The sequence below is a fragment of the Malus sylvestris genome, chromosome 4 (assembly GCF_916048215.2).
Source record: "Malus sylvestris chromosome 4, drMalSylv7.2, whole genome shotgun sequence".
NCBI classification, from domain to species: domain Eukaryota; kingdom Viridiplantae; phylum Streptophyta; class Magnoliopsida; order Rosales; family Rosaceae; genus Malus; species Malus sylvestris.
The window spans coordinates 5,276,652-5,303,497 of record NC_062263.1 but is presented as its reverse complement, the minus strand read 5'-3'; the positions used below and the strand labels follow the sequence as shown (position 1 = coordinate 5,303,497).

Below are 26,846 nucleotides of genomic sequence, written 5' to 3'. Positions count from 1 at the left end.
AGGCCTTTGTGGTTTGAAACATCGCCAACATGATTCCTCCATTTGACCTGAGAGAGAAAGAGAGCTGTCATGGGTAAGCCTCCAAGCAACGGCGGCCCTGCCTTCTGCTTCATCCAGTCTAAGATTCCAGTGGTCTGCTGTGGTTGGAATTGGGATGGGGACAAGGTCCCAGTAACAACCAGGCCGAAAGAGAAAGGCAGTGGGAACAAAGTGAAAATAAAAAGGAAAAGAGAAAAGAAGAAAAGCAAAAGATCTTCCTATTATTATGATTCCTTTTGTTTGCCAGGTGAAGAGACAGAGAGAGTGTGGTGGAAAAACAAAAGCAAAAGCAAAAAGCAAAAGAAGATAAAAAAAACAGACATAATTGCAGTGGTGATGAAATTATGGGCATGACCCATTGAGCAGAAAGTCGGATTTATTTTTTAATGATGTAATTTACTTTTCTTATATTTCAGAGACATATGTATAACCCCATCAGAGGGTAATAAAAAAATAAAATTAAAAATTAAAAAAAAACGGCAAGCCCAAAGTAATGGGTTGCAATGTTATGTGGATGGCGAATGCCCATATGCCCAAAAGAGCAAAACCTTATGGCTCCAAAATTATTCGACAGTCTGCCGCTATTACCACCAACCAGGTGATCAAAAGTACACCCAGTACTCCAAAATTATTCGGTAGCCTGTCGCTATTACCACCAACCAGATGATCAAAAGTACGTCCAATACTCCAAAATTATACATGAGCATCACTCATGCCAATCATACATAAACATTTCATGAGCATCACTCATGTCAATCATACATAAACATTTATGACCATCATTCATGTCAACATTCATGAGCATCACTCATGTCAACATCCATGAGCATCACTCATGTCAATCAACATAAACATTCATGAGCATCACTCATGTCAATCAGCTTTAAAAGCTTCATTTACAGAACTCTAGCTTCAAAAGCTTCATTTACAAAAGCTCCAGCTTCAAAAGCTTCATTTACAGAGCTCTAGCTACAAAAGCTTCATTTACAGAGCTCTAACTTCAAAAGCTTCATTTACAGAGTTCTAACTTTAAAGCTTCACCTACAAAGCTTCAGTGCAGGGTATACAAATACCGCCTCCGAACAACCCCCACTTTAGCCCATACATGGATTCAATTTGAAGTCTCCATCTAACATACTTTATTGACCGAAAACTTAGGGAACTACATTATGTACCATATATTGGGCCTCAACTGAGCCTCATGAAAAATACTCGGGAGACTTAACCCATTATTCATGTATTGAGAAGCGAGCCCTTATTTTATAAAAGGGACTCCCTCACTTTCATTAGAGAGCACCTATCACTTATGTAGTGAAGAGCGAGTCTTTATTCTATAAAAGGGACTCCCTCACTTTCATTAGAGAGCACCCATCAATTATGTATTGAAGAGCGAACCCTTATTCTATAAAAGGGACTCCCTCACCATCATTAGAGAGCATCGCCGCCAGCTGAGTAATCGCTTCGCCGAGAGCATCACTCCTAACCCATCACTTATGTATTGAGGAGCAAGCCTTTATTCTATAAAAGGGACTCATTCACCTTCAACGCCACAAGCCGAACCAACCAAGGCAACATAAGCCACAAGCAGAGCAGCCTCGCAACATGTGCTACTTCTAGTTGAACATCATTTCAAATTGAGCACCGCCTCATATCGAGTATCAGTTCTAGACGACATCTAGTTACTTTGGCCCACACATGGACTGAATTTCAAGTCTCTAGCCAAAAGACTCTCTTGACTGAAAACTTGGGGGACTACTGTTTGTACCATACTTAGGGCCTCTGTATTTAGATCTCGTATAAATACTCGAGGGACTCAAATGTAATTATGTAATAAAGGAATTGGCAAATATGTAAAAAAGGGAGGAGCCCTTATTATATAAAAGGGTCTCCTCACCCTCACAATCCTCAGGTCTCTCATATTCAGAGCAAACCCCCTCATTATCTCAAAGCCTCATTCTCATATTACAGAGGCTCTCCATCTCACAATCATCTCAGAAATACAATATCAGTGTGGACGTAGCCCAAACCTTGGGGTGAACCACGATATATCTTGTGTTATTTACTTTCTTGTAGATTCACGGTCATATTTACGTTGTTCCAAGACCCCTCCTGTTTTGTGCATCAACAGTCTTCATCCACACAAAGTGTGCATGCAAATGCTAGTATTATGGCAATTAGTTGTTTTATTGTCTTAATTTAGTTTTTTATTAAAATATATTTTGAAAAATAATGAACCACTTATATTTTTTTAATTCTAATAAAAGAAGGATAATTTAAGTATTATGAAAGCTTCACTTTTTTTTTTGTTTTTTTCCATTATATATATATATATATAAAGTGAGCACCCTAAAATGGTGAAACATTTAAAATACCATAAATTGTCCTTTAAGAATTTCATAAATTACAATTGAACCAAAATAAGCTAAAGTATTTAACCATATTTTTATTTTGAATGAATTTAATATTTAAAATTATAGAAAAAAAAACAAAAACAAAACCTTCTTAATTTTTTTTTAAATATGTAAATTAATTATTTAAATAAAAAAATATAAAAAGGCCAATTGCCACACGCGTATGTGTGTGGCAAGAGGCTAGTATATAAAGTGAGCACCCTAAAATGGTGAAACATTTAAAATACCATAAATTGTCCTTTAAGAATTTCATAAATTACAATTGAACCAAAAGAAGCTAAAGTATTTAACCATATTTTTATTTTGAATGAATTTAATATTTAAAATTATAGAAAAAAAAAAACAAAAACAAAACCTTCTTAAATTTTTTTTTAAATATGTAAATTAATTATTTAAATAAAAAAATATAAAAAGGCCAATTGCCGCACGCGTATGTGTGTGGCAAGAGGCTAGTATATAGATATAGATATAGAATAAATAAAAGAAATTAATTGGATTTATTAATACATTTTAATCATTAAAAGTGTACAATCTAATGATTTATGCGTAATTTTTTGTTTCGGGAAATTGTAGCAATGATCCTTCAATTTTAACCAAACAAGAACAATGGTTTCTTAACTAAAAATCTATGACCACTGGTCCCTTAACTCCTCAAAATGTGCAGTTATGGTCTGTTTCTTCAGAACTTCCGTTGAAATGAGTCATGTTGAAAGAATCATTGCTACAATGGGTTAAAGTTGAAGCTCCATTGGTCCAATTGGATTAAAGTTGAGGAAACATTTCTCCAATTGGGTTAAAGTTTAGGTACAATTTCTACAATTTTTTCATTTAGCTTCTGATATTTGCCCCTTGATTCTGACCTCACATGCGTGACATCATTTTGATTGAAAATTTAACAGAATTGATGAATAAGACTATAGTTACACGTTTTGATGAGTTAACTGATAAAAAATTTTCAGCTCTTTTTGTTTTAAGGGTAATTTTTTGTTCTAAATTTTTTTATGGGTGGGAAAATAAATTAGCGGGTGGGCATAACAGTGATTTTAAGGCAAGACGGTGGCAAAACTGCCCTATTTCACCGAGGGTATAACTGGAAGTCCCTCTGAGAAGACGATGTTTAGTGAGACAGGCGGGAGGATGTGATGCTGTTTTCTGTGCGGAGCCAAAGCTTGCGGCCTTTGTGATTTGGAGCGAGTCGTGACCGACTGGCAGAGCGTCAGAGCGGCAGAGCGCAGGCGATGGCCTGGTGTCACTCGCACTCTTGGCTGCTTCACAATACTCAATCCCTTTCCCTCTGGAAATGGAGAAGCCTCACTCTCAGATTCGTAGGAACAACAAGAAGAAGAAGCAGCATTCAATCTCCAAATTCACTCCGATTTTCTCCCCTAATTTCCCATAAGGTATAAATTACCTTTAACAAGTCACTCTTGCAATTGCTGCTGTTTGATATACACATACATATGCATATATATATATATATATATATGCATATTATATGCTAGCTAATTTGTTCTTGGGCAAGCTTCTGAATTTCCAATTTCTCGTATTTTTTAACCGGAATTTATTTTCATAAATTTTAGGGCTACTGCAATACATTCAATCGTAGTTTTAATTCGGCTTCAACGGGAGTTGTTAGTGAGAGTGGTGATGCCGCCGCGGCGGCCTTTTACTCTAAAAGTGAGGGAGTAGTAAGCCGGGACATGCTGCTGGCTTCGACTTTGTTCAAGCGTGAAGAGAAAACAGTGAACAGTAACCCTTCAGATGGTAGAGTAATGCTCATCGACGGCACATCCATCATTTATAGAGCATACTATAAGCTTTTAGGTATGCTCTACAATTCCTTCCTTTGCTTGGTATAATATATATATATATATATATATATATGTGTGTGTGTGTGTGTGTGTGTGTGTGTGTGTGTGTAACACTAGCGGTTTTCTCATCACTTTCGATATACAACATTTTTACTTGTGCAATGCTGGTGCAATATGTGTGTGTGTGTGTGTGTAACACTAGCGGTTTTCTCATCACTTTCGATATACAACATTTTTACTTGTGCAATGCTGGTGCAATATGTTAGTTCTATATTCGGGCGGATTCTGCATATTTTGAACCTTGCACAAGAAATTTTTTTGAACATTCTTAAGATTTTCCGTTGTAAGGGTCGCTGTATCTCCATCGGCACCCGGATGCAGTGTTAAATGAGCAAGGGGGCCATAGAAACTTCTTTTCGAACGACTCCACTCAAAGTTGTTTGGGAGCATATGCTCCTATCAACTTTACCCGGGACACACAAAAGAAGTACTTTGATCCTATTAGACGGGGGAGGGTGAAGAAGCTAGGACAGAAGGGTAGAGTTCAAGAGAGCAAAATGCGTTTAGGAACGTGGAATATAGGAACCTTAACGGGAAAATCTATGGAAGTAGTGGAAGTTATGGTGAGGAGAAGGATAAATATTATGTGCCTACAAGAAACTAAGTGGGTTGGTAGTAAGGCAAAGGATCTAGAAAACTCAGGGTTTAAACTTTGGTATTCGGGCACACATAGAACGAGAAACGGTGTTGGCATCATCGTGGACAAAACCTTGGTACAAGATGTTGTAGATGTCAAGAGGGTAGGAGATAGAATCATGGCAATCAAGATTGTAATAGGACAAGAACTTATCAATGTGATTAGTGCGTACGCACCTCAAGTAGGGTTGGATACGAGGTCGAAGGAGAAATTTTGGGAAGATCTTGGAGACTTGGTGCAAGGAATTGCTCAGACGGAGAAGTTATTTATAGGAGGAGATTTAAATGGACACGTGGGCAGGGAGACAGGCAACTATGGAGGTTTTCATGGTGGCCATGGTTTTGGGGAGAGAAACGAGGATGGGGAAGCTATCTTGGATTTTGCAATGGCATTTGATCTCTTCTTAGCCAACACCTTCTTTAAGAAGAGAGAAGAACATGTGATCACCTACAAGAGTGGGTCGTCAAAAACACAAATAGATTTTCTTCTAATGAGGAAAGGGGATCGTATAACTTGTAAGGATTGCAAAGTTATACCAGGAGAGAGCGTGGCTAATCAACATCGCTTGTTGGTGATGGATGTACATATCAAAAGAGTGAGACAAAAGAACAAGACTTGGAAGTGCCCAAGGACTAGATGGTGGAATCTAAAAGAAGAAAAACAAGCCATTTTCAAAGAGAAAGTAATCACCCAGTGTGTGTGGGATAGAGAGGAGGAAGCTAGCCAAATGTGGGATTCCATGGCTAGTTGTATCCGAAAAGTAGCAAAAGAGGTATTAGGAGAGTCCAAGGGCTTTGCCCCACACCAAAAGGAATCTTGGTGGTGGAATGAGGAGGTACAAACAAAGGTGAAGGCTAAGAAGGAATGTTGTAAAGCCTTATACAAGGATAGGACTGATGAAAATGGTGAAAGGTATAGAAAAGCGAAGCAAGAGGCGAAGAAAGCTGTGAGAGAAGCTAAGTTAGCGGCTTACGACGATATGTATAAACGACTAGATACCAAAGAAGGAGAGTTGGATATCTATAAACTAGCTAGAGCAAGGGAAAAGAAGACAAGGGACCTAAACCAAGTGAGGTGCATCAAGGATGAGGATGGAAAAGTTCTTGCTACAGAGAATGCGGTTAAAGACAGATGGAGAGGTTATTTTCATAATCTTTTCAATGAAGGACATGAAAGGAGTGCTTCTTTAGGGGAGTTGAGTAACTCAGAAGAGTGTAGAAACTACTCTTTTTATCGTCGAATCCGGAAGGAAGAAGTGGTTGTAGCTTTGAAGAAGATGAAGCAAAGAAAAGCAATAGGCCCAGACGAGATACCAATCGAAGTGTGGAAAGTTTTGGGAGAGACAGGTATAACATGGCTCACTGACCTTTTCAATAGGATTTTGAAAACGAAGAAGATGCCAAATGAGTGGCGAACAAGCACTTTAGTGCCTATCTACAAGAATAAGGGCGACGTACAAAATTGCATGAACTATAGGGGTATTAAGCTAATGAGTCATACAATGAAGCTTTGGGAGAGAGTCATTGAGCATAGATTGAGGCAAGAGACACGGGTTTCGGACAACCAATTCGGGTTCATGCCAGGGCGCTCAACCATGGAGGCAATCTATCTCTTACGAAGATTGATGGAAAGATATAGAGATGGGAAAAAGGATTTACACATGGTCTTTATAGATTTGGAGAAAGCGTACGATAGGGTCCCAAGAGACATTCTTTGGAGGATTTTAGAGAAGAAAGGAGTACGAGTAGCATATATCCAAGCTATAAAGGATATGTATGAAGGAGCAAAGACTGCCGTAAGAACTCATGAAGGACAAACTGAAAGCTTTCCCATAACTGTAGGATTACATCAAGGCTCATCCTTAAGTCCTTACCTTTTTGCGTTGGTAATGGATGAGTTAACAGGACATATTCAAGATGATATTCCTTGGTGTATGCTTTTCGCAGACGATATAGTGTTGATAGATGAAACTCAGGAAGGGGTAAATGCAAAGCTTAACCTTTGGAAAGAAGTGTTGGAATCTAAAGGTCTTCGCCTAAGCCGATCAAAGACAGAATATATGGAGTGCAAGTTCAGTGCAAATGGAGGCCAAAACGAGTTAGGGGTGAGGATCGGTGATCAAGAAATACCAAAGAGCGATCGTTTTCGTTACCTAGGATCTATCTTGCAAAAGAACGGAGAATTAGATGGAGATCTCAACCATAGAATACAAGCTGGATGGATGAAGTGGAAGAGTGCATCCGGCGTGTTGTGTGACCGCCGTATGCCACTGAAGCTCAAGGGAAAATTTTATAGGACGGCAATAAGGCCGGCGATGCTGTATGGCACAGAATGTTGGGCGGTGAAGCATCAACACGTACACAAAATGGGTGTAGCGGAGATGAGAATGCTTCGTTGGATGTGTGGGCACACGAGAAAGGATAAGATTAGGAATGAGGATATCCGGGGTAAAGTAGGAGTAGCCGAAATTGAAGGAAAGATGAGAGAAAATCGGTTACGGTGGTTTGGACATGTGCAAAGAAGGCCTACTGACGCTCCGATTAGAAGATGCGACTATGGGACAGAGGTTCAGGGCCGAAGGGGTAGAGGAAGACCTAAGAAAACTTTGGAAGAGACTCTAAGAAAAGACTTAGAGTACTTGGATCTAACGAAGGACATGACACAGGACCGAGCACAATGGCGTTCTAAGATTCATGTAGCCGATCCCACTCAGTGACTTGGATTTTCCAAGTCTCCAACCGAGAAGTTTTCCTCACTCAGGAAATTAAGGGAACACTACCTCAACCTACATGCTCCACTCACAAAGCTCCAACAAAAGAAAATTCAAAGAACTTAGAGAAGAAGGCTTTGGTGTATTTAACACAATACGTTGAAATGAAGGAAAACTTATTTATTGATATCCCCGATAAGCTACAAATATGTACATATACATGAGTCAAAATAAACAAACAAGAGAGAGCCTTCACAAAGGTTGCTTAGGAGAAGTCGCAGCAGTCGGTAGAGCCCCAGAAAGAGAAGGCACCGGAGGGGGATCATTCGGAGCCTCAGTACTGGACAGAACCCTAGAAGTAGGAGGCATCAGAGGTTGATCATTTGGAGCTTCATTACGCGGTACAGCCCCAGAAGACGAAGGCAATAAATGCCTTTGGAACAAACCCACAAATCTCTGATGATCAAGTAAAACCTGACCATCAGATTCCTTCATCTGGTCCAGCTTCCTCTTCATGTTTGTAGCATAGTCATGTGCGAGACGGTGCAACTGTTTATTCTCATGCTTGAGCCCTCTAATCTCCTGTTTGAGACTCATCACTTCAGCCGCCAATGATTCAACTTGGCGGGTTCGAGCAAATAGGCGTTGGGCCATATTAGACACAGAACCTGCACACTGAACACTGAGAGCCAGAGAATCCTTAACAGCTAACTCATCAGATCGTTTGGAAAGTAGTCTGTTATCTTTGGGAGTGAGAAGGTTCCTGGCCACCACCGCAGCGGTCATATCATTCTTCATAACGGAATCCCCAACGGTAAGAGGACCAGTAGGGGAGACGAAGGATGGGCGCCATATGTTGTCTGGAGAAGGCGGGGCTGCCTCTTCAACAAGGTTCAAGTCAAAACGACGGTCGGAGGGGCCAGACATTTTCAAAGGTGTTGAAGAGAGAAGAGGTCGAACAAATCAAGATCTTAGAAGTGTAAGAATGGAGCTTCTACTGGTGGAGATTCAAGTGTGCTTTGGAACTTAATGCCAGCCCCTATAAAAATCTGCACTCGACGGAGCTTCAGAAATCGAAGAGGCGCCTGCTCAGAAATCGAAGAGACGTTTGCTTTCTCAAAAGCTGGGTTGCTCAGAGACCACGAGGGTCGATCTCAGAAATCGAAGAGGCGTCTGCTTTCTCAAAAGTTGGGCTGCTCAAAGACCACGAAGGCCGATCTCAGAAATCGAAGAGGCGCTTGCTTTCTCAAAAGTTGGGCTGCTCAGAGACAACGAGGGCCGATCTCAGAAATCGAAGAGGCACCTACTTTTCCAGCCTTGGCAGCACCTGTCACACGCACACTCAGCTTTGCGGAAATTATGGGCATTCTGTCGAAGACTTCTGGTGAAGTAGAAAGCACATGAGTCTTACTGTTCAATCACCCACTTCCCACACGCAATAGTAGCTCATGTGTATCACAGATAACTTTGCCAAAGTTCTCTGCCAAAGTTGAGCACGTGAAGCTTGCAGCTTCCACTACATCGCTCTGACCAAGACGGGTAAAAGAATAGCAAAGAAACAGCACTAACAAAGTTTAGACACATAAATTTTGAAGGTCTAGCTACCCCATATTATTACCCACAAGGGTAAAGGAACAGTATCACTGCTGGATAATTGGAAAGTCCCTGTGTGTCAACCTCTGTGCTTCGTGGCAAGGTAGACTAGCAAACATGCCCAACCTTTACTCACATTCGAGAAAACACTCCCAACAAGATTGCTTGCTCCAAAATCGAAGAGGCACCGTCCTCCGAATCTCGAGAGCCAGACTCCCAACATGACTACTTTCTCAAAAATCGAAGAGAGGGTAAAGGAACAGTACCATTGCTGGATAATTGGAAAGTCCCTGTGTGTCAACCTCTGTGCTTCGTGGCAAGGTAGACTAGCAAACATGCCCAACCTTTACTCACATTCGAGAAAACACTCCCAACAAGATTGCTTGCTCCAAAATCGAAGAGGCACCGCCCTCCGAATCTCGAGAGCCAGACTCCCAACATGATTACCTTCTCAAAAATCGAAGAGACACCGCTCTCCGAATCTCGAGAGCCAGACCCCCAGCAGGATTGCTTTCTCAAAAATCGAAGAGACATCGTTCTCCGAATCTCGAGAGCCAGATCCCTGATAGGATTGCTTGTTCGAAAACCGAAGAGGCAACACTTTCCCAACTACAAGAGCCGGATCTCCTTGGATAAAGCTGTCTGTAATCTTCACACGCAACATCAGCTTTCCACATACCACAGACCACTTTTTCAAAGTGCTCTGACAGGGTAAAGGAATAGCATTACTACTTGTTGTTAAGGAGACTCCTATATATGTCAACCTCCATCCCCAACGGACAGACAGACCTGCAAAAATGCTCAACCCTTCCTCATATATGAGAGGGCACTCTCAACGAAGCCTTTCGAAATATTCAGCTTTCTTTCCCCCCGATAATACCTCTGCAAACAAGTTATACTAGAGCAAGAATATCTCATATCATCAGGGTTAAAAGCAAGAGTATCCCATATCATGCTTTTTCCCTGTCTTTTCCTTTGGACTTGTTCTTACCTGCAAGACAAGGAGAAAGAGAGCAATCAGTCAGCACTTGGAATCAAGCTTCCAGCCAGGAACTGACTGCCTGGAACTTACTTACCTGGCATTGCTCTCGAGTACTCATCTTCAACATCTTATGCTTCCAGGGAAGATACCGCATCTGCCTGAGGAACAGATAGGGCAAGTGAGAAGGATACAAGGAAGCATGTGGAGACAAGCGTAACAGCACACGTGCCGATACATCCATTACTCTGTCAAAGCAAAAGTATCCCATATCAGTAGGGTCGAACGTACTCTAGATTTGATGGACTTGTTTTGACCCTCAAATTCTTCAGTCGGCCTTATACTCTGGAGGAAACCAGAAAACCCTCCAGCTCAGTTCAAGAATAAGCCTGTGGAAAGTTACTTCTTCAAAAGCAAAAGTATCCCATATCATCTCTTCTCATTTTTCTTCTCTTTATCCTTCATGCTGCCTGCAAGATAGGGAGAATGTGAACAATCAGCCGGAGCTCTGATTGCTTACCTTGTCTGTCACCTCTTTCAGCAAATCCCCTAGCTCGGCAACTTGAGGGACTCCTACTACATGGTTTGTATCGCGCTTGACCAAGCCTGAAACTACAAGTAAGCTTCAAGTGAAATTGATACATTACCTTGTGCATCTCCACCAGTTAAAGATACCACCCCTGGATGGAGGAAGAGTACTTCCAGAGAAGATGCCACATCTACCTGTGAGACAGATAAGGCAAGTCAAGACGATACCACATTCCGATACTTAGAAGTTTCGTGATTACGAGATCATTCTCCCACAATATTTCCTAATGTCATTTGTACTAAATCATTCACCTGTACTCACTAAAGGAAAGCTTGAACCTATGTACTTGTGTAAACCCTTCACAATTAATGAGAACTCCTCTATTCCGTGGACGTAGCCAATCTGGGTGAACCACGTACATCTTGTGTTTGCTTTCCTATCTATATCCATTTATATACTTATCCACACTAATGATCGGAGCAATCTAGCGAAGATCACAAAAAGCGACCGTTTTCGCTACCTAGGATATATCGTGCAAGAGAACGGAGAATTAGAGAGATCTCAACCATAGAATAGAAGTTGGATAGATGAAGTGTAAGAGTGCATCCGGCGGGTTGTGTAACCGTCGTAGGCCACTGAAGCTCAAGGGAAAATTTTATAGGACGGCAATAAGGCCAGCGATGTTGTATGGCACAGAATGTTGGGCGGTGAAGCATCAACACGTACACAAAATGGGTGTGGCGGAGACGAGGATGCTTCGTGGGATGTGTGGGCACACAAGAAATGATAAGATTGGAAATGAGGATATTCGAGGTAAAGTAGGAGTGGCCGAAATTGAAGGAAAGATGAGAGAAAATCGGTTCCGGTGATTTGGACATGTGCAAAGAAGGCCTACTGACGCTCCGGTTCGAAGATGTGACTACGGGACAGAGGTTCAGGGCCAAAGGGGTAGAGGAAGACCTAGGAAAACTTTGGAAGAGACTCTAAGAAAAGACTTAGAGTACTTGGTTCTAACGGAGGACATGACACAAAACCGAGCGCAATGGCGTTCTAGGATTCATATAGCCGACCCCACTTAGTGGGAAAAGGCTTTGTTGTTGTTGTTGTTGTTGTTGGTATCCACTAATCTTTGTTTCCGTTGATGAGAGTAGCAAAGCTGCATCATGGCCATTTGTCACAAGCCGATGGAAATGGAGATTGGGTGTTGACCATCTTCTCAGCACTTTCTCTTGTAAGTGATGTTTATATAAATGGTTGAGTTGAGCATTTTTTGCTGTTTTTTCTTTTCATGTACTTGTAATAAGAACAAAACCAAAACGTATGCTATTCTCCTCTTCAGTTGCAAAGTTTTATGCTCAAGAAGTTGTGATGTCTCATTGATTGTTGAGTTAACAGCAAAGATACATTTATTGTTGTGTAAATATATTATTGTGTAATAAAAATTAAACTTTATTGTTCTTTTCTATTCAATTGAGGCATCCTGATCCCAATAATAATTAAAAAGATATATATTTTATAATTTTTGAAATAATGTCATTCCAGGGCTTTTTGAGGATGTAACTTGTTTGAGTTGGAAGTGTTTTGGTTGTGCATCTTTTGATTAAGTTAGACCATATGCACAACCATGGGGTATCAGGTTCCTAACTTCCTATTAGGATAATTTTCCTGTTACAATTTCTTTTTCACTGATATCTGATTCCTGCTCTAAATACTGATAAATATAGCATATTAATGTCTATGTGGACCTTTCTAAAGGGCTATAACTGGGTATATAAATTTTATCTAACAAGTCTTTATGGATGTGTTGAACCCAAACCAAAAGTAGACATTGTCTTTTATCATTTGGAATTTTTCTGGTCTAAGACCTTTTCTGTTATTTGATTTTCTTGCAGATAATTGATGTCCTGATGTTTATCCCTTCCCATGTAGCGGTATGATTTTATTCCATTACGTATTTTGTGTATTTTCATTGTATTTCACTTGTAGGTTCTAGACTTCTAGCATGCATGTTCTCTCTCGATTTTTACGGTGTTGGCTGACCATGTGTTTTTTATTGATTGGCTCATTCTACTTTGGTTAACAAACTTAAAAGCATTAGTACTGCAGAACTGGTAGGGAAAACAGAAGAGAGAAATGAATGAGGATGAGAAAGAGAGGGGAAGACTAGAAAGAGAACATTGGGGAGGCTTCAATATTTCATAACGCAAACATGTCTTGAAGAGCTAGATGATCAACTACATCAAATTAAGTAGCTCTATAATCCAATCGGAAAGCCATAGTTAACTGAATTCCTTAATTGAATCGTATCCCTCCCAAATTATTTCTTTACCTCATTGTCCATCAACTGGTTATTGCTGTTCAGTTTTTGTGGTTTCAACTGTCAAATGTTTTTGAATGCATATAGAATGCGGATATTGGTTCTAAGAAATAGTTTTATTTATAAGTAGGACATGGAGCCATTAAACCTTGTTTGGTTTTGTTCTCCTTGAGTATTATTCAATTTCTGAATATCATATTCGCCCACTTTTGTCTTGTAACACAACTAATTACTTGTTTTTTCTTCTTTTTTTTCTTCATCTGTTCATGTAGGTGGTGTTTGACCATGATGGTGCGATACGAACTTTGCTGGCCTCTTCATTTTGTTATTGATATTCTTATATTTTGTATTTACTTCTACTGTACCAAATTCTCTACTCTAAATCACCATCTAGCTCTTTAAATGCTATATACATCTAAAGTCTTGGGTTTAGCTAGTGAAGTCATACATAGTGTACTCAATGTGTAAGTTGGGGAGCATGTTTTTCCAAGCCCAATTTTGATAAGACGGACATTCTCTTTTCAGGAGTTTCATTTGGTCAAACTTGTAATTCATCCAAAGAAAGTTTTAAAGGAAAAGGTATGCTTCTTTTGTTTTATTTTTTGCCCTTGGTTTGCATGTTGGAGTTGAGATTGTAGGCTGTTCTGAGAAAGCAAGTCACGGTTGTTTGTCGGTTTGCCTGCATCATTTATTTTCCTATTAATCTCCGTTTGTTAATCTATTAACAAATATAATATATAAACATAAGTTAATTTCTATATGTAACGCTATACAGTAATTGAACCTTTCTGGATTATAGTTTAAATGAACTATGGCCCAAACTATCACCCAATTATGTAACCCTAATGATGTGTGTAGTATCTGCACAAGAACCTACCCTGTACCATAGAACATAGTACCTACCATAGAACCTAGTAAACCCAGGACCTGTTTCCCTTCCACGTATTGACTTAGACCCACATGGGAGGTAAATTGGGAAATGTTTATCCATCGTTCATCATTAGTTAGAGTCACATTTTGCTTTATATCATGTATTTCATCTTTTCATTTTTACACCTTTACCTTGAAGTAATTTAAAGCTTACCATGTGAAGTAAGTTCTGACCTTAGCATGTACTGATATCTTTGTTCTCCTTTTTTTTAGCTTGGATGCCCCGCCATTATTTTTCTGTCTTAATATTTGTTAGCTTCTGTTTTAAAACAATAAGAGATTATGTTGTGTCATAATATTATCTTTATTTTATTTGAAGGCCTGAATTTTCGTCACACTCTGTACCCCGCATACAAGAGCAATCGCCCCCCTACACCTGATACCATTGTTCAGGGACTCCAATACTTGAAAGCATCCATCAAGGCTATGTCCATTAAGGTGATTGAGGTAATAGCTATATATCACAGCTTTATATGACCAGTTGACCCCATAGGTATCTTGTGAATCGTGATTGATCGTGAGTCTACTCAAAGGCAGGTGCCTGGTGTGGAAGCTGATGATGTGATTGGAACGTTGGCTGTTAGAAGTGTTGATAGTGGGTACAAGGTAACACTCTGAAGTTATTTTATGAAAGAAAACTATGTCTTTATTTATTTTTTAAATATACTTAACGTTATCCCAGTATGATTATATTTTTGGTTGTAGCTAAAGAATGATTAAACAAAATTTCGTTTCTTTTTTTGGTACAAACAAAATTTCATTTCTATCCATATGAAAATAGGTCACTTTGATTGTCAAGTGGGACTTCAATCTATGCTCAGCTCCAGAGTGTTGGAGATTAATTGTAATTAGAAAGAAAATAATATATTGTTTCCTACCTTTTTTGTGTGATCTCTGTAACCAGGGTTGTGCTTGGTTGTGACTAATGAATCTTGTGTTCTCTCTGTTTTTGTTACACACTAAGAACAAATCTGAATTCTTGTTTCATTAGTCACAACCCAAAAAGGGTTCAAATGTTTAGAAGCGGGTTGGTAAAAAGTTTGGCTGTAGTCATTGTCTCAAAACTGTTTGTGATTTAACAGTTTCATAGTTTGTGCTAGTAATCTAGAAGTGGGTGAATAACAAGTTTTCTGTAGTCGTTGTCTCAAAACTGTTTATGGTTTAGCAGTCTGACATTTTGGGCTCATTTGGGAAGTTAGAGAAAATGTTTTTAAACCAATCCTTGGTACTAAAAATTCAAGTTAATCCTGGAAAATCACTTGAAGTGCTTCCTGCAAGAAGCACCTAACTTGTGCTTCTTGCAGAGAGCACTTCAAGTGCTTTTGAACCCAAAAATATTTTCTCTAAAAGCACTTTCAGTCATTTAGAAGCACTTCCCATATAAACCAGAAGCTTTGACTGTATTTAGTAGAAAAACTTATAAGTATTTTGGATTCATAGAAGCACTTTCTGGAAAAGCAGCACCCGACATGTGCTCCTTCAGCAAGCACTCCCAAGTTTTTTTCTAGGAATCACTTGGATTTTAATAAAAAGTTCAATGTATTTCTAATACTTGCACTTCTAGCAAAGGCACTTATGAGGAGATGTGCTTTCTAATACAGATAACATAGTGTGATAGTTGTATGAAATTCGAAAAGAATCGTATGAGTTCTTTTGCTCGGTCATTTTCTTATTGACCTGAATTTTGACAGGTACGGGTTGTCTCCCCAGACAAAGACTTTTTTCAGATTCTATCTCCTTCATTGCGCCTTCTACGAATTGCTCCACGTGGCTTTGAGTAAGTAACCTTATTGAATACCTTTACTTAGTACTGTGTGTTCTAATATGTATAAGAATCTTAAAATCTGTGCATGTTTGCTTTTATTTAACTTCGTATATTCATGTAATATTGTTTAGCATATAATACCTCTGCCGCTCAGTTTATTCCTTGCTTTTTTAATTCTAGATATCATTAAGTGGCAATTGACTGTCTCAAAATTCTTAAGTTTCTTCAGAAAACATATAAAAATGAAAGAAATTTTTGTGCTCAAAATAAAAACAAAAAACGAAGAAAAAGTGGTCTGATCGGTTTAGGATACATAAAGTTCTCATACTGTGGCAGAATTCATCAGTATTATTTTCTTGTACATTAAATTAATTAAAATAGCACAATTTCTTGATAATTTGTTAAGAAAATGGTGATGTGTACCATTTTTTTTTCTTTCTCTTTTGACAGTTTTGCAAAGGATTTAAGTTATTTAAAGGCCCAAACTTTGTAGTCATGTATCTTTCTATTTATTATTATTTGGATTAGTAGAGTTGAGCTCTGATGTATGTTTACTGATTTCTCAGTATGATTTCATTTGGAATGGAGGATTTTACTGAAAAATATGGAAGCCTTCAACCTTCTCAGTTTGTTGATGTGATCTCGCTTGTCGGTGACAAATCTGATAATATTCCAGGTTACTTTCGTTTTGCTTTTTGTGAAAATTCAAATGAGAAGGGAGGAAAGTGATTATTTCTGTTTTTTTTTACTTTTTACAGGATAATCGTCCAGTTATTAGCATTTAGTTATAGCATGATATTCGATGCTTTATTTTATGAATACCATTTCGTCAACATGAATGGCATCTCAAGCTACAGAAAACATTTAGTTATAGCATGATATTTGATGAATGGCATAACAAGAGTATTTCTAGTGATGAGATGAAATTCAGTGATATTTTTTTTTTCTTTTTCTGTAGCTTGAGATGCCATTCATCAGCCTCAGGACAAAACTTTTATACGAGAACAATGTCCATCCTGGGAAAAGTGTCAATCCTGCATTCCTTATATTTTAAAAATGAAATGCAAGAGAGCGTTTATTTAAAATGTTGTAATTGAGTTGATTTGAATGAAGAAAAATCGTAGATATCTTCACAAGTTCTCTTGGCATCATACTGATGACTGATGACTTTAAGACAGAAATCTACTTTCACTTGGGCATGGAATGAGTGGTTAGTGGATCCTTGTCCTTTAGTTCAGCAACGGGGGAGAAAATGGAGTTTTAATGAATAACAATTGCTTATAAGAATCTCTAATTTTGGAAAAGGATATTGGAAATTTCAAAAAATATTTTTTTTTTAATTTTTTGTATTTTCCTAGAGAAAAATGATCAATGGAATTTATGCTTTGAACGTGGTTGTTATAATTGCAGGAGTCCATGGAATTGGAAATGTTCATGCTGTGCAACTCATCACTAAATTTGGTGCGTAAAACATGTCATCTTCTTACTTTCTTTTGGAATTGAACTTGCATGGTTCTAGCAGTAATAGCCTTTCCTGAATGCCCAACTGCTTAATGCAGTGCTGATCTGCATCTACCTAGAATACAAATAATAAATGCACCAATAATGTGTAGCCCTTCTTTCCAACTGAAGTAATGCTAAATTTTTACGATGTTTAAGCTCTATATGATTGCCAAGAAAGCTTAGACTTTCAAACCTGTTCTGTTAGTACAGTCAGTAAGTTGAAATTTCAATACAGATGGCTTTTTAAATACCGAATTTGTTTGCGCCTTTGTATTACATAATTTTTTCTAGTCACCTGTTATTACATGTCCGTATATATGCTTGATAATTTTTCTAATGAGTTACTGGATACAGGGACTGTATTGCTTGGTAGTAATAAATAATCTCACTTCTGTGGACAGGCACATTGGAAAATTTATTGCAGTGTGTTGATCAAGTTGAAGAGGAACGAATAAGAAGGGTAATGCAATTGTTAATGATTAATTAACAATCTCATAAACAATCAAGTGCTTTTAAAATAAATTTTCATTCGTCTATCAACCTTCTATCAAAAGAATAAAAAGCTAGTATGGTTTTATGGAGATAAGCTGGGGTGAACTAGGTACCCAGATTATTTCTGATTGATTCAACCTGTCTGGACCGTTAATCACAGTTTGAGATCTTCTAGTGGGGTTTTGATCACTATGGGTGAAGCATGGATCAGCATGACCTGACTACAAATAATTGGGAATGAGATTGCATTGTTTTTTTTAAGAAACATTAAAAATACAAGAGCGGACAAGAAATCCGCAAAAGCACAAACAAAACAGGATAAATAGCAACCTCACCCTGACACTTAGAAACTTGGAAAGCATCACAAAACTAACTAATAGCAGCATTTCAATTATGCAAAGTTCTGAAAAACAAAAATCTCAAAATTGTGTAGTAGCTGATGCCCACAGAGATGACCATAACCGAACTTTATCCCAAAGATCCTCCCTCCCACTGACTTCACAGTCCTAAAAATGAGCATGTTTCTTTCCATCCAAATGACCCAAAAGATAGCTGAAACTACATAACCCCATAAGACCTTGGCTTTCTTCCCCTTTCCTAGTAATTTATGTTTCTCTACCATAAAAGAATAACATTCCCTGGGTAAAACCCAACTGATACCAAACTCCCTAAACAACTTCAACCATAGATTTAAAGCCACCGGACAGTGAAGAAACAAATGATCAGCAGACTCAACTTTTGTTGCATAAAATGCAGGAATCAGTTCTCCGTTTTTGGAGCATGTCACAAATGTTAACTTTCCAGGTGCCACCAACCAAGTAAAAACCTATACTTTAGTAGGAACTTTAGATTTCCAAACCCCATAAGCCTGAAAACCTCTGTCTGCACCGTTTTTGAGTAGGAAACTGCAATAAGATTTAACAGAGAAGCTTCCTGAAGAATCGAGAATCCTATTTCTTGCATCAACGCTTGAAGGGTGTATGCGAGTCTGATCCAATCTTGTCAAGAAAGATGACAACTCATCTAATTCCACATCACAGATTCCTTCAAAAGCCAAGGTCCCAATTCAGAGAATGTTCAGCAAAACTCGCTACACTAGAAATACTCTTGTTATAAAACATGGAAATGTTGAACTGCCTGGGAAATGAGAATTGTAAAGAGCTTTTGCCCAGCCAAATGTCTTCCCAAAATCTAATTCGATCTCCTTTACCAAGAACAAAACGGCAACACTCCAGAAAATAAATATAACCGTGGGAAATATCCTTCCAAGGACTTCTACTTGATCCATACCACACTATCTTGGAATCCCAGCCGTTGTCACTGAGACCATACTTGTTTCTAATCACTTTATGCCAGATAGAACCAACTTTCGAGTTCAAAAAGGATTTTAATTCAAAAGGGAACAAATACACTATAACGCTCATTGAATTCAGTTCACAAATCTAAACTAATTCTCACTGAATTCCATTGCCCCTCACACATTCAAGTTTTGATGAATTTTGTCTGGATCAATAATAAGGAAGCAGATCTTGTCCCGGCTGGTTTTTTACCGTAAATTGGCCCACAGGTAGGGACGAGAGATTTGCATGGATCCTCCTGCAGTTGAATCCACATGTTATTAAACTCTGAGTAATGCTTCAATTTGTTCTCCATGTGCTCAGAAAAGTTTCCTTGGATTACTGAGGTTATTAGACTAGGTGTATGCCTTTAAATGGCTTGGAAAGTCAGTATTACCAGGCTGTAAGCTAATTTATAACTGTTCAGAACTTATCATGTTTAACTCACAATGCTGCATCTGTTTTCTCCCTGCAGACCTTGATAGAAAATGCTGACCAGGCTCTCTTGAGCAAGAACTTGGTAATCGTATTTTCTTTATCCAGTTTCTCTTCTAGCTTTCCTTTTCTATTTTCATAAGGGACCAGTTTACCCATTTTTATAAAACAGTTTTGTTTTTTCATAGAAGATAAACACTTATTTATCTTAATAATTAGTTATTAGTGTTAAAAATAAATTCTTGTTCCTGATAAAATTGGGCTTAGTCCTCATTTACCAAATTAAAAAAAAAAAAATTCAAATTCTGATAATCAGAAGAAAAGATGAAAGCATTGTAAATTTGTAATTTTCTGTCAGTGATCAACTTAGACTACATGTTAATGTACTACATTTTTGTGGGGAGGACTGATGTTCCCTTATAATTTTCTGCTCTTGGACAGCTCAAGTTTTGCTTGAGAAAAAGCCTGTTAATATTTGTTTGTTGAAGAATCAATTCAAGCTGAATCTTCCTTCCGAAGCTTAAATCCATAAGTGAACCAAAGTCAAACCCATACAAACATGTTTATTGAACAAAAAGATAAAGCTTGTTGACAAGCTTGTGAAGAACCCTTGACAAGAGTTTCAGCCCGTTTAGCATATTTTTATAATATAAACGTCTTCTCATAATACAAAAATCTTCCCTTTATTCACTTACAATGATTTTCATCTTATACGAAAAGAAAAGCTACCTCATCAGTTTGCATTTGAGCTTTTTCTTGAATTGAGTAGTCAATCAAAGCCAAACTAATAGAAGGACGAGCAATCTGAACAAAGTCCAGACATTTGCTGTAACCAAGAAAAGATTTTAACCTATGCATATGTGCTTGAACCAACTTCAAGTCGGTCTTCAGTACACTTCTCTTTCTTGTTACTCTGTTATGTATTACTATTACATGTAGAAAAAAAAAACGTATAAAATAAGTAAGACTGAAATCTTTAAATTAGAATTTAACTAATATAGGATTTTGTATAATTTATTTGGGAGCTGTTATTGGCATTCCCAAAAAGTCATTCTGCACTCTTTCGCGTTATTTCTCTCCTAAGTTTCTTTAAAGGAGCGCAGTTTGACTATTTTGGAGTGCCAATAACAGCACCCTTTATTTTTGCAGATTTTGAATTTTTTCTGGCTAGAGCAATTATCTTCTGGTTGTCATTTTCATTCATATTAGCTAGTACTCTTTAGCAACAGATGTTAATATTGTTTTGACATGTACTTCCTCTGTATAATCATTTGATATGTAATTCCTTTGTATATTGACAGGCACTACTACGCTCTGATCTTCCACTGTACATGGTACCTTTTGCCACAAAAGATCTGCCATTTCACAAGCCTGAGGTTTGTGCAATTAGACTTATACGAAGTTATCTTCTTTTCGAAACTATAATTTTGGAGTATTTAGTTAATACAATCCCATAAAGCAAGTCATCTGAGTACAACTACTTGTTTGATTTGTGATACTATATTAATAGACCACGCATAACTTTTGATTTAGCATATTGTATTATCCGCATGGAGGAAGAAGCAACGTATGTAGAGGTCACTTAGTTCGGTCACTTAACTACGTTGTAATACATATTTCCCTTTGTGACATTCATTGATATCTTCAAATTTTAAGCTATCTTAGAATAGATGTTGTTTGAATAATGAAAATGAATCCAGAAACCCCAAACTTATCAGTGTTCAAGATGTTTATAAAAGTACAAAGCGATTGAGTTTTGTCTATATCCTGCTTAACTAATTTAAACATGCTCGAGCGCATGCATTTAGCATAAGTGTGAAATCTTTTGATGTGATGAAAACAATTCGTGTCTGTGGTTGTTAATGACTATTTGAGGAGCTGATTCAAAATTTCGGATGGTTACAGGACAATGGGGAGAAATTCACGAGCCTCCTAACTGCTATAAGTGCATATGCGGAAGGATTTTCAGCTGATCCAATCATCAGGAGAGCATTTTACTTATGGAACAAACTTGAAAACCAAAATCAAGTTACGTAGTTTGCATTTGGTCGGAGTAGGAAGCACCTATGCTTGTTGCAAAAGACAAGCAGTAGAAGGTGCATCATTTTGCTTACCTACATGTAAATCAACTTGGTATGGCTCTAACTTCTTGGGCATATAGGATTCAAACAATGGCCATCATTTTTCTGAGCAATTAAATTTTTTTTTTCTTCCCGAACGTTACGTGTGCATATAGTTCTTAGTTGCCTCTATTTGATTTGGAACCCTCCCACCATTTTGTTTAAAGATCTCACAATTTATAAGTATACCCAGGCAGCTTCCAAGTTACCCTCTTGTCTTCTAATGCACCAAAACAGACTTTATTTGAATGAAAACTTGATGTGGTGGCACTTCCTCCAAGTGGTCTTTTCTTCTTTGTGTGTGTTTCTATAAATGTACGACTTCTATCCGAAAATAGGTCAACAGTATTGTAGTTATATTATTATCTTGCTAATTGGACGATCATACTTGTTGTGAAGGAAACTTGCAAAATTTAGAATTTTATTTTTTAATAATTCATGCGTTAAAATTAACTAAAGGAGTGGAAGCTAAATTGTGTGTATTTAAAAACGAAATCATTCGCATTTTGTTCAAGAATTATAGAATGATGAACCAAAACTTTGTTCAAAACAAAAGAAGGGAGGAGTTTGTCTACGAACCCCACACTTTGATTCATACAAACTCTACATCTTGGAGGAAAAACCCTCTATTTTTTCTTTTAATTTGTTGTCGAAAAGATGAGATAACCATGAAGCGAGAGTTGTGCTAGCACTCTCTGGCCATTCTTAGCTAGGAGCAAACGTTAGAATCTCATCTCTGTCAAATTGAAGATTCCATGCGTCTCATGCTACGCGGGATAGAGCGTAAGCTAGTGATGTTTTTGGATATTGGACTCTCGCCATCTAGGGTGTGGCACTTCACCACTCTAGGTAAGATGAAGTTATAATGTAGCTTACAAAAGAGTAGAAATTCTACCCCCAAAACATTTTTTTCTTTTTACGAGTGAAAGAGTGAGAGTTAACTGCATGAGATTTAGTTAAATTAATCTCATGTAATTAATTATATTTATCAATTAATCACAATTAACATCCTTAAGTTTTGTTCATCTTCATTGTTATCTAAAGAAAAGTTGCACAACATTGACAATATAATAGAAGCATGAAGCAGCCGGCATCAGAACATGAAAAATACCTAACATCTCCAACATTATTAGCTATTTTAACAAATTGAATATTTTTTTGGGGTAATTACATTTTACACTTCTCCTCTCCACCACTGTGATAGAGAACCACTTACCGACGGAGTTCAAACCCACGCCGTGATGCAAGAACAACACTCATCTCCATTATTGTGGTAGAGGACTACTTGCCGTATCAACTTTTGACTTTCTATCTTTTTGACTATATGAACCTCGGTTAAACTGATGATGTAACATGTAGGGAATCTATTTTTAGTATATTTACAAGCCACACTTACATCATTGAGACTAAACATGTGATTTGTTGTCCTTTTAAAATATAAGATATTGATTAAGGAGAAAGTAAAACTCCATGATACCTGATTCAATTATGATTTCTACGCTAACTTATAAATAGATGTGACTCTTGTTATGTCATCAATTCAACGAAAGGACAAAACATTAGGCATAAATTTCAACCATTCAACTTCTTAGAGTACAAAATGAGAAAATTAAAACTACGTGACACATTTTTAAAAATCACTTTTAACCTAAAAGGCGACTAAATATTGGGCCTTGTGACCGCACGGGTCTGATCCATTCATCCCACATTTTTGGCGAACAGATTTTATCGGGTCGGGCGTGGCGGATACCTCTCTGTCCTGCAACCGTGCCTATCTTCAACGCGCTGCACTGCTTTGGCCCCCAAAGCACCCCACCAAGTTACCAACACAAATACATTTGGTGGCTTCTGGGTTTGATGCTCTTCGGCTGCTGGACGTGGCAGTGAAACTGATATTACAGGGAAGGCAGAATTGCAGGAGATCATGGAAATGGCCGTTAATTTCAGCCTCCCCTTCTCGAGTTTAAATTCTAAGGTTAACAAACAAGCTCCTCCTTTTTCTTTTGTTTTGTTTGTTTCTCTCCTTTTTCTTCAACATATCAATTTTGTATGACATTCTTATCCATTTTTTATTTTATAGTCACTACCCAAATACTGGGTTGGATTTGTTAATTCTATTTAGTCAGTGAGAACTGTCAAGTTCGAAACTTTGTGTTTGTTTCTATGTTCTTTCTTCATTTTTGTATCGAATTCGAACCCAGAAGACAAGTATTTGTGTTCAATTTGTAATGTTGTTTCTGTTAATGTTGTCAAAATCAAATTAAAATCGAAAAGATTTTTGCTTGGATACAATAAGCTTTACCAAAATCCTTGTTCATGGGTTTTTATTCATGTCTTGCTCCCTTTCTCTACTGCTTTCTATTGGTGGTTTCGCGTGATTAACTCCGGTAAAGCCGGATTGGTTGCACGGGAATTAACTTTGTATATCCATTTTCCGGTTAACAGCAAGTGAATTGCTTAAAGTATGTACATTTTTCATGAAAGTTGTTTTCCGCGAGACAAACGAACTCTTCAAGTTACCAAACTTTTGTACAGGTAATTAGGCACGATCAGAAAATTGGTGGCTCTTTTCCAAGCCTTACTTGCACAAGTGCAAAATCCTCCAATCACATCACATATGCTGCTCAATCAATTTCCAGAAGGTAATAATTACTTGTACTACTTACCTTTCTATTATTTATCCTATAACACAGATTTTGTGTTCAGATAAGTTAAACGAATGCCCAAGAGTAACTTCTTAAGGTATTCTTGAGCATTGCAGATTTCGAAGGTGTTAATTAAATGCATGCTTGAGTTACAATTTTGTATGAGGATAATACAGCCAATTTGATCTGCATATGGTTCTTTAGCAAGTTATTACTAGTTAGTGAGTTTTTCCAAAGCTCGTCATAGTTTGTATGCAGTCACTAATGTTGCTTTTTCAATTTTATATGAGTTTTTCTTATATATATATATATATATTCAACAGAATATGTAAAAGGTTATAAGACTGGTTTAGTTCTTTTTATTTGTATTTATTTCTCTGTTTGCTTACTTAAATTGTTGGGGTAGGTAGACTAAGGGTAACGTGTTTATAAATGAGTGGTTTATTGTTTTTGAATCAATATTTGAGTTCTAAATTTCTGAATTTCCTTTACAGGAAAAGTCATAAGTATTTTCCTCCAATTTGTGCTGTATTATCAGGTGCGGTTGTCAAGTATTTTCTGCCTAAGTGCCTAGTCCTATTAAACCAGTGCTGTTACTTCTCTATGCAATCGCCAAGTATTTTTAACTATTGGTTTCACTTAACATAGGCACAGAAGACATTGGAGTATCTTCATCTCAGATTGACGACTTGCCTGTTACTGTTACTACTTCAGGTGCCAATGATGCTGGTGAACTGAAGGTATGACGACAACAAAATTTCAGTTGAGAAGCTTTTTCTATTTTGTTTTATTTTTTATGTTTTTAAAGGTTAGTAAGAACACGACATTCCTAAGTGGATGACGGAAGGGAAAGTTATTATAATGTGAAGATATTTAGGCCCAAAAAGTGATCAAGATGACCTATGCTCTCTGTTCTTGTTTCATGATAGACATGTTTCTATTTGTAATTTTTTTAAATGGTTGTAAATTTTGACCATATAAAAATCTTTTCATCAGATAAACGTAGAGGCATCTGGTGCTAAAACTCAAGCAATTTTTGACGAAGTTTTTAATAAAATGGTTACTGCAGCCCAACCAATACCTGGATTTCGAAGAGTGAAGGGAGGTAAGATTTTAAAATTCTATTATATTCAAATAGTGTGAACTACTTATGATGATCTTCACTCATTCTTCAAACGTTGTAAGTGTCAATTAAGTGGCTCACATCATTATTTGCATTTGTGAAGAGAAACGATTTGGGAGTTATTAACAAGGACCTTTGCACCTCTTTTTTTATACAATTTGGGAGAATATTTATTCTTTTATGTCTTGTTTCCTTCTTCCAGACAATTCTAACTTTTTTTTCTTGATTTCTTCCCCTGGTTATCTTCGCTGATAAATGAAACTGGGACTACCAGGCAAGACACCCAATGTAAGTTCTTAACTCCCAAGTATGCCGCTGCAGTTAATATGTTGACTTGGATATGATTAGTTTCATATGAATCAACAACTCAATTTTGTTATATCGATCACACCTATACAGAAAACTACTGGCTTCCTTTGAATCCTTCTGTTCAGCAACTTAATTTTGTTTTTAACTTTTTGTGTACTCTCCAGTCTGTCACACACACACACAGATTTCATGGTATATATATACTTGTTAGTTTACATGTACAATTGTATGCATTTATACTCGAGCACTCAGTAAATTACGTATAATTGCATTTGTACAGTTGCATCCTTTTACTCATATTCTTTTTATTGTCTAGCAGATACCTAGAGACATTTTACTAGAAGTCCTTGGACCTTCGAAATTTTATAAGCAAGTAATCAAGAAAGTGATCAATTCGACGGTAGCTGAATATGTAGAGAAGGTAGTTGTTTGGTATTCTGTAATTTTATTTTATTTTCTTGTACATGCTTCATCTGGGAAATTCTTGCATCATGTTGTTAGATTTACTATGACCAAGTATACTGGTTCAAAATGCATTAAACCGCTTTGTTAAATTTAATGAACTCAGTTTTACGAAATTTGTCCTTTTGTTTGTATCACATTTCTGTTGCTATCAGTCTAACAGAGATTGATTTGTAACATCTTTCAAGTAACTTAGCCACATTCAATCATGTAAACCAATCAGACGGTTGATGTTTTCTTATCTATCAAACCATGAAAGTTTATAACTTCTTCATAAAGTTGTAAAAATGCTGCTCCCTGGGAGTTCATTATCTTGACATTGCATAAGTCAGCCAAGAGATTTTTCCTTTTTCTTCAATGAAACTTGAGTTTACATACATCTATTTATTTGATTTTGTAATTGGTGCAGGAAGGTTTAGAGGTTAGAAAGGACTTGAGAGTGGAGCAAAGCTTTGAAGATCTTGAAGATGCTTTCGAAGCAGGTGAAAACTTCCGCTTTGATGCCGTCATTTATCTTCGCAAGTGAACGGAAACAATATGTATATTTTCCTTTTCCCTTCTTTTAATTTTGTACATCATTCATTTGAATTTCAAACAAACTTACATTACCATATGCTCAAACTGATAATCGTCTCAGAC

At 37.4% G+C, this 26,846-nt stretch overlaps 2 protein-coding genes across 3 annotated transcripts; both read left to right on the top strand.

Moving 5' to 3' along the window:
• The first annotated feature begins 3,550 nt into the window (after nucleotides 1-3,550).
• On the top strand, nucleotides 3,551-21,876 carry LOC126619164 (uncharacterized). Of its 2 annotated transcripts, XM_050287446.1 has the most exons (15): nucleotides 3,553-3,850; nucleotides 4,031-4,274; nucleotides 11,921-12,000; nucleotides 12,662-12,700; nucleotides 13,359-13,377; nucleotides 13,612-13,665; nucleotides 14,336-14,463; nucleotides 14,554-14,622; nucleotides 15,708-15,793; nucleotides 16,348-16,457; nucleotides 17,192-17,242; nucleotides 17,686-17,744; nucleotides 19,589-19,633; nucleotides 20,850-20,924; nucleotides 21,454-21,876. In XM_050287446.1, the coding sequence occupies exons 1-15, from the start codon at nucleotides 3,689-3,691 to the stop codon at nucleotides 21,583-21,585; spliced, it is 1,353 nt and encodes a 450-aa protein (XP_050143403.1). In that variant the 5' UTR covers nucleotides 3,553-3,688; the 3' UTR covers nucleotides 21,586-21,876. The 2 variants fall into 2 exon arrangements, with proteins under 2 accessions (XP_050143404.1, XP_050143403.1); XM_050287447.1 differs by lacking the exon at nucleotides 13,612-13,665 and having other exon boundaries at nucleotides 3,551-3,850.
• A 1,538-nt stretch (nucleotides 21,877-23,414) lies between these two features.
• On the top strand, nucleotides 23,415-26,818 carry LOC126620062 (uncharacterized). The gene is made up of 8 exons (XM_050288527.1): nucleotides 23,415-23,643; nucleotides 24,204-24,310; nucleotides 24,808-24,851; nucleotides 24,962-25,053; nucleotides 25,310-25,418; nucleotides 25,711-25,724; nucleotides 26,065-26,166; nucleotides 26,617-26,818. Exons 1-8 carry the CDS (start codon nucleotides 23,593-23,595, stop codon nucleotides 26,731-26,733), a joined length of 636 nt encoding a protein of 211 aa, XP_050144484.1. The 5' UTR covers nucleotides 23,415-23,592; the 3' UTR covers nucleotides 26,734-26,818.
• Nucleotides 26,819-26,846: the final 28 nt, after the last annotated feature.